At 35.9% G+C, this 8,605-nt stretch overlaps 1 protein-coding gene across 3 annotated transcripts in view; it reads left to right on the top strand.

Moving 5' to 3' along the window:
• The first annotated feature begins 6,817 nt into the window (after positions 1 to 6,817).
• LOC100185876 (serine/threonine-protein kinase TAO3-like) overlaps positions 6,818 to 8,605 on the top strand; it is a 22,160-nt gene continuing 20,372 nt past the window's right edge. For all 3 annotated transcript variants that reach the window (XM_009863969.3, XM_018817768.2, XM_018817764.2), the window contains exons 1-2: positions 6,818 to 7,115; positions 7,527 to 7,598. In XM_009863969.3, the coding sequence (XP_009862271.1) occupies positions 6,975 to 7,115; positions 7,527 to 7,598 (213 nt within the window). In that variant the 5' untranslated portion in view covers positions 6,818 to 6,974. The remainder of the gene's footprint in view (positions 7,116 to 7,526; positions 7,599 to 8,605) is intronic.

The raw sequence follows: 8,605 nt of genomic DNA, 5'->3' as shown, positions 1-8,605 counted from the left end.
GGTTAAACCAGATATATACACGTATCAATGACTCATATTTTAGTTGCATTTGATTGTTTATATTTAATTAAGTATATGTAGGTTTAATTTTGCTAATTGTTAAAGCTCTGTTTCATAAATTATGTTGCATTTGCTGCTATCAAAATAGGTCACAAAAAATGTACAGAAATATGTTTCCTGTACTTTAAAATGCAAGTCATTAGTTCAAAGGTTTTGGAGAGTGTTACATGTTGTTTTGTTTGGTCTGGTTATGAAGTGTATCAGTTTGTACAAGTCTTATTCAAGATTTAACTGAATGAGCTTTTCAATTTAATAAGTTGTATTATAAAAAAACCCGAGCTTTTAACATGGGGATCAGAGAATAAAAGGCTATTGGTATAATGGTATTAATGTACAGGTATATCATTGCTAAAAATCTTACTCAAACACTTAAAATTCCTGAATTTTTCACGAAGGTTTAGTCCAATTCACAGTAAAATTTATAAAAAGCGATTTATATATAATGTTTGTTTTGTAAAAATATGCTCTGCTCACTATTATGCTTTGAAAGTGCAGAGGGATTTGATGTCCATGCATTAAAGAAGTAAACCCCTTTTCCAACTTGGTTAGCTTCTTCTATCTATTATTTATGTTTTGTTTTAAGCCCTGTGGAATAATAATAAGAATAGCCTTGTATTCTTTTTTGTGTGTTTAATGAAAGTGAATTTACTGGTAATAAGTAAGTTTAGTAGCAAAAACATCTACAAATATATATTTGTGGAAATAAGTTTTGTAACAAAGCAAACCATATTTGTGTAAAAATAAGTTCTGCATTAAAACATATCAATAGTTTATTTTATAAAAAAAACCTGGCAATTGGTAAGAGAAATGGTTGATATTTACTTGATTGTAACAAAAACTGAACTGGGTTCAAAATCACTTATCTACCTTTGCGTTTTTTTGGTTCACAGATACTTTAAACTTACATATTATTATTACTGAATTTTTAGTTTACAAAGGTTTTACATGTATTTTATTTTTATTTTTAAAGCAGGGGAGGCATAATATGTCTAGTGTCAACTATTTTGTTGGGTAAAACTCTTTGACAATATAACAGATTCTATAAATTTATAAGCTGCATTGTACAATGAATTTTGAATTATCTAAAGGTGTTCTGGTATTCATTATAATACTATCACGTCTATCAGTATCAATAATCCATAAGGTTGGGCTTACATGCATATTCTTGGTGTATACTGAGTTGCTTAATTGGTCAACATATTATGAAACCTATTAAAATCTGTTTCTGTATCGTATACAAATTAATCAATTTATATTTTTTTTTAACTTGCAAGCAAGTACGTAGCAAGACGCTTGTTTTCATTGTATGTAATTTGATTGTTAAATCATATTGTTCGCATTTCAGTTTCAGTTACCAAATTTACTAATCGTTTTCGTAACACATGTTCAAAAACTCAGTTCTCCATTTGACCTAGTTTTTATTATGAGATTTAAAACCTTTCAAATTTGGCCTCAAATCTCGAAAACGTGAATTTCTTGATGTACTTCTCAAGTAGCTCAGCATGTGTGTTGTGAGATATGAATGGATTTGTTTAAGAAAACCTGCTGCTTAAGCTGATTAAATAGGTTGAACGTCGGGATTATGACGTTATAGGATGTTACGCTCCTGATAGTCTAAGCAGTGATTAGTAAAATAAATCACGATAATAAGGTGTTGAATGGAGGTTTGGTTGGTATGGTTCTTTATTTAAACGGATACATTTGTTTCATTGTTGGTTACTTGGTTAGCTATTCAAAGAATCCGATGGTTTGTCACTCTCATTCTTGTATCACTTGTTGTATGTCCTATGCTTTTCACATGTAAAGGCAAAGTATGCAAATCTTATGGATAAAAACAAAAAAAAACTTTCAAAAGGTAGCTGTCTTAAATGTGCATGAAAGTACTTAGCAGAAAAGCTAAAGAAGTTAGATAGATTATGAAATCGTGAAGTATTGTATGTGTGTAAATATGGCGTGTTTGTTGTTGCTACGTGTTTAATTTAAAAAGGAATAATTGCTTCTGTTTAATTTAAACTGGTTATAAATTATTCTCTATTAATTTTTTTGGAAGTGTATTTGCTAAACTAAAGCGTGTACATATGATATGCTGGTGTTTTCAATGCAAGGCATAATGCCCATGCAGTCAGACATGTTTGTGCGGTTTAAATAGCTAAGTATTCGTCAGCACATTGCATGAACTGTCGGTTAAGACGGAAGTGTATTTAGGCACAAAGCGGGTTACGCCAATACAGTGTCTGGTTGTCTCTACTTTCCAGGAAGTATGCAGGGTATTGTGTATAAGCACACAATACGGTACTTATGCCACCAGCCAACTTTTTATGTGTGCATTGAATTTAATGGAGAAATTTTGAAAGGAAAACTATGTTGCTTCAATAAGAGGTATGGGGTTATGAACTATGGAGCCTTGTACTAGTTAAATATTAACTTAGTTTTAGAGCCTGTAAATTCCTCTGACATCATCTATCAATTGTATGCAAACTATAGCAGCAATGTTAATGTTACAACTTTATGTAAAAACTTTCGCACCTAATGAAGTTTGACATATTACTGGTAATTATTAATAGGTTTTATTTATCTCTTTGATTGCAGTAGTGTAAGTTAAAAAATAATAAAAACGAAAAAACTAGATGTAACGACAAAATGACATTCGTTAAAACATACGCTTTGTAATAAGTAAACCACTATTTTAAGCTATGAATTGAATCTTAATTGACACATTATATTGAATCTTAATTAACCATTACTTTATGGCTATCTTCTGATGTTGTGTGATACCAAAGAAAAAGTTAAAATTTAAGCAATGCAGTTAATGATTAGCACTTAAAGTTGGTGGTTCCATCATTTTCTCTTTATTAGTGCAGCAATATGCTTGAACCAATATACTTAGCTACTACACACAGTATAATGTGCACAACAAGTTTTAGGAGCAAAATGGAAGCAGGGATAATTAACTCTTGAATTCAGTATACTATGTGTCTTACAGCCTTTAAGTGCCACGTATTTTTAAGGTCCCCACTTTTAGTGCAAGGCTTATGTATTTGGCAAAATAGGACTTTTGTGTGTTAGCAGTTTATAGTGTGGCAGCTTAGTAACCTAAGCCTTTACGTGGACGCAAAGTCGCGTGTTCTAGAACCTTTCTCATTTGGTGTAAGGTTTCTCATAGGGCGCCATCATTGCAGGAAATCGCCAAGCACCTGTGACGTCACAAACCGTGGAAAGTTGGGCTGTGTGACGTAATAGATCAATACAGCGCGTCCTTTTGGGTTTAGCAACCACGCTTTTATTTGTATTTCTCAAGTAGTTTTTACCCGTTGCGTGTTTTAATGACAGTCATTTTGCCGCTAAATCAATCCTCTCCACCGTTTTAACTAATCTTCGTTTATTTGATGAGATTTATGTGATGTTTTGTCGACACGGTGGGTCAGCGATCAGCGCACGTTCAAATGTTCTAAGAAGTTGCACAGCGTAGTCACGGGTGACCAGCCTTTTGTTCCTACTTCCATATCTTGTTGGCTTTCTGTATAAACTTTCGCGCAGCCGTTGAGACGTCTCTGTCGCATTTGGACGCCTCTTATAATTTCAATGGTATGCCTTTGTTCCAAGGTTGATAAAAAAGTGACCAGTCTGAATTGTGAAGCACTAGCGACTGTCTGGTGCCATATTTTAAAAATAAGAGAGCTTTTGCCACAGGGTCTCCACTGTCGTGTAATTGCTATGAAAGTATTTTACAACTTACCGCATAATTTACAACCATCTGCGCACTTTTCTTGTTGGATTTTGTCTTCGCGGAATTCAAGACAGCAGCACAGCCATTACCTCGAGCTGTCTGTTTACGCCTTGTAAACAGATGATAAAGCAGTGTCAAGTGCCTTGCCGCATGTTTGGCTCCGTAGTAAAAGGTCGATGACCTCCTGCACGACATACCAGAAGTAGTAAATACACTCATATTCGTGGACTTCGCGCTTGATGAGAAATTTGGCGTTTCCGAGCCACGAGAAACCGCGTAACCTTGTATTCCAACCTTAGCTGTCAACGTCGGTTTAAGAAACAGTCAAGATCCTTGGTATTGATTTTTTACGAATTCTTTCTAACGTCGATTCTCAACGACACGAACACCTGTTGTGGAACCGCGTTTAAATTAACGAGAATCGGCCGCGGTTTCTTAGAATTTGATATGAAGCCATTCAAGGGTTGGCTACGTATTATAAGAGATATAATTAGAATCAGGAATCCTGATTTTATTGGTTTATACTTTGAATTGATCGTATATTTAGCACACACACTAAGCGTTAAAGGTAAAAAGGTTAGTAGGTATCTATGTGCGCAATCTATCACTTAACATTCTTGCGGTCGTGGCCGGAAAATCGTTCAGAGAAATAAACTTAAACCGAATATTCTAATAGAGATATTGCACAAACAAACGAACTATTACAGTACTTGCACTCTGAAGCTCTAAAATTTATATTTTTTTGGCGAAAATTTGCAATTTGATTTACGACATAATACCGTCTCATAAAAGGCCAATCGTTTGCGTATCTTTCCAGTAGCATTCACCAAAAACTTTTGCCAGCCAAAAAAACGAATGTGTTTTTATACAGCACTTTAAACTGCAATTTCTAGGAACCAAGTCCATCATTTAACAATTTAAAACAAATAACACTTAACCTGTTCGGGATTAAACGGTAAACAGCCAGCCGTATGTTCGGTCCAATAGATCTTCAGTCTCCCGTTATTTTCCCACAAACTCAGCTCTGTGGGAGGCAGCAGCCAAAGGATTACATCTCCCTGTTAGGAAACAACTATTGAAGTTTTGTATTCACCTTGTCAAACGGGTAGAAAGACATGACCTACTTTTCGAGCATTTTCATTTTCAGTCTATTTGGTTTTCCGTCCTTTTTGCCCAAGGTATATAAATGGATACCGCTTTGAAGCAAGCACATATAATTTATATTATGTAAAGAGCACCCGGTCTATAATAATGACGTCATCGTTTCTAAATACGTCACTACCACGATCGACCCGTTTTCGATTTTTACTTTCACCAAACGCCGCTCGAAAGTAATGTTTCGTGTTCAAATTTCTTCATAATTGAAAGCCTTTATGCACAATAATAGTTACCTTTAAAACGCAGTTTTGTTTTTTATAAACCTAATATAAATTTCGTCACATTCATCATAATGACATATAAATAGGCCCCAGCCTAGCTGTCTACCACACACAGGTAAATTCTATGAAGAATTTGGCTAATAATTGCCTAAACGAACAACGTTTAAGCCGAAACGTTTGCACATCGCTTTAAAATCGGCTTAATCTGCGCCCAGTCTCGTTTAACGTTACCCCGTGTTGATAATTGCATCATAAGCGTTTAGGGGCCGCGAACGGTGCGCTATGTGGCGTAATTGCTTCTAAATATAATCCACACAGATGTATACACTTATTGATAACCGCCAGCCGCTGCCTGCCCGACTAATGTACGTTGAGGTATGCGCATTCAATAATCGCTGGCCAACTGTGATATCATAGTACGCTGTGTTTCCAAATAAAGCATGCAAGTATGCATGTGAGTATGTAGAGCTCCAGTTTGATTCACAGTACGGCTGCTTGCCATAGATTTTTAATCAGCTATCTTATCTGCGCTGTTGGTGACAGTTTTAGGACACGACGCGAACCTGAGATCGCAAGATATCCCAATTCGGTTATCGCGCAAAAACGAAGCAAAACAGTTGCAATACCAGAAAGAGAGAGAGCATATTATGCCGCAACAGTTTTTGTTTGGCTAGGAAAGTGTAGACTGTAGCTATCGCAAACGCGCTGATTTGTTGTTTTAATTGGCGTTAGCACTTTAGTTTCTCCAGAGTTGTATTGGATGTGCGATACTTTATTTAAGGAAACACTCTCGATGTTTCGAGTCAGCAAATTTAAGAGATAAGTAAACAGCCAGCCACAAACGATCGTAAATTGGACGCGTTTTTCGATCGCGCTGCGTGTCTGTCGCTTCATTGTTTCGTCATAGGAAACGCTTCGCGTCTGTATGTGTGGCTACAAAGTGTCAGTTGCAGAACAAACCAACAATGCAGTTCTTCCTTTTGCGCACTGGATAATGATTATATGCTATGGCGCAACGCAATGGGATAGGAAAGTATGCCAGGAAATATTTACACGCAAGTACATAGTGTTTTCACTTTGTCGGGCAGGAACAGCTAAGTAGGTTTATTTGTTGTTAGTCAAGCAGTAATAAGAAGATATAATGTAAACGCACACGCGATAAACTTTACGAAGGCGCAATGTGTGATTAAGCAGCTTGTACAGCAATTATGCAACTGTTGTGTAACTACTAACATTATAACGGAATGCACCTATGTAATTAACACTAAGCATTTGTTGAACATTGGTTTGTGTGCGTGTGTTAGGTAATTAAATTGGAATTGTTATTGCTGGATCAATAGGACTTTAAATATGCAAGCTTAGCTATGCCTATTCTCCCGTCGTTGCTACCAGGCATGTTATGTTGTAAATTGCTCTTCTGGTATAAAAGGACTGATGTTTTATTGTATGGCAGATTGAATGTTGGTTCTTATGTTTATTTTTATATTGAAAGGGCAGTTTAATAGACTTGGCCTGCCTGTTGTGGCAGAGAGTTTTTAACTGTAGTAGCTGTATATTAATGTACACTTGTGCAAATGCTATAGCATGATGAAAATGTACTATATATTATGGGCTCTTGTTTAAAAAAAAAACTGTTTTCTGTTTATAGACAGTGGTGGTAAGTATGGCATAGGTCGTTGTTTATTGTGTGGCTGACTCAAATTTGGACTTTACTGAGACAACTCTGCCGCACAACTTCATTCATTTCAACATAAGATGTGCCTGTAGTGGCCTATATACCAGGTGGTCACAGGTACAGCACTAACAGCATGCCTTCGGATAAATCAGGCCATAAAGCAGGGAATTTAAAGGACCCAGCCATAGCTGCGTTGTTTTTCACAGAAGACCCAGATAAACTCTTCGATGACCTGAGAGAAATAGGACACGGCAGTTTCGGTGCAGTTTATTATGTGAGTGCTGAATCATTCTGTTGGTGTTTGTATCTGTATGGTGTTATGCTTACCATAACATTAGAATAACATTGGAATTGCCACACTGTTTATCTATGGAATACCTTGTGTGTTTTAAAAAAGAATTTATAGTTGTGTTATATATTTCAATTTACTTTGAACATAAAAAGGTACTTATATAAAAGTACATTTCTATTTTCTATTGTGGTCTCATTTTCTATACCTGCACATTGTTATTTTTCTGTTTTATTCTGCTGGGGTGACTACTTACACCTACATTCCTACAGGGAGACGAGACATTTAAAATTTAGGTCCAAGTTGGCTCTTTACTAAGATACTCCAAGCATAGTTATTAGTTATTTATGATTTTAACCTGTCTGACAACTAAATTTGAAACAACTTTATTTTCAGGCCAGAAATGTCAACACAAATGAAGCTGTTGCAGTTAAGAAAATGTCCTATGGTGGAAAACAATCCTTAGAAGTAAGTTATAACTTGTCTAGCTTAATAATAATTCAGGGTTATACTGTAAATATAAGGTGCAGACCCAGTAAAATTTTTATGCAGCGATTACAAAGTTTTAAAAACAACTTATATTTTCCTATTCTTGTTTTTTTTTTGTAACTTGTAACACATGTATGTTCATAATTAATCAGAGTTATACTGTGGTCTCTGGCCTGTGAGTATGAGGTGCAAATCCAGCCAGATTTTCCTAAGCAGCTATTACAAAAGTATTAAAAACAACTTTTTTTGTTACTCATTTGTGTGTATTATGTGGTCTTAGGTGATAACGATTACGTTTACTTGTGTAAGCCTACCTGTCTACCACAGTAACATAAATATGAAGTGAAGTGGTCAGCTAATGGTTATGAATGTTTTTGTCTCCTGAGAATGTAAATGGCCTCAGTGGTAATAAGATGATAGATCCACACTGTTATACACAGTATACCTAAATTAGTTTAAACTCATGTTACTCATTTGACCCGAAAGTCACCACTTTTTGGATTAAGTGAGTTATTACATGATCAAGTGATTCATGTTGTATGGGCAACCATTTTGTGTGTTTTGATTTAAAGGGCTTTAACTAGGGATGTGCCAATTTACAAAAGATTCGGGTTCGTACGAACCCGAATAAACAGAAAAGCTATTCGCACGAACCCGAATAGATTCGCGTGTGACGTCAGCAACAAAGTGTGACGTCAGCAACTTCACGGTCTCTTGCGTCACGTATGTTGTTGAGCTACTAAGAGTTGGCACTTTTGTTCACTTAATGCACAGCGCTAACTTGTTCATAAACGTAAACCCATTCGTATACCTAATTCAACTCGTTCGTAATAAACTAGGTCAAAGCGTCTGATCACGCGTCCACCGCATGTCATGTTTATCAGGCGCGTGTAACGTCGAGGTTACTTTAGGTCACTTACGAGTCAACGTGATACACAAGTAAACTGCATTAGCTGATAAATATAATGTTTGTTTAATGGAGGGGA

The sequence above is a fragment of the Ciona intestinalis genome, chromosome 1 (assembly GCF_000224145.3).
Source record: "Ciona intestinalis chromosome 1, KH, whole genome shotgun sequence".
Classification (NCBI taxonomy): Eukaryota; Metazoa; Chordata; class Ascidiacea; order Phlebobranchia; family Cionidae; genus Ciona; species Ciona intestinalis.
This window is presented reverse-complemented; position numbering and strand designations above follow the sequence as displayed.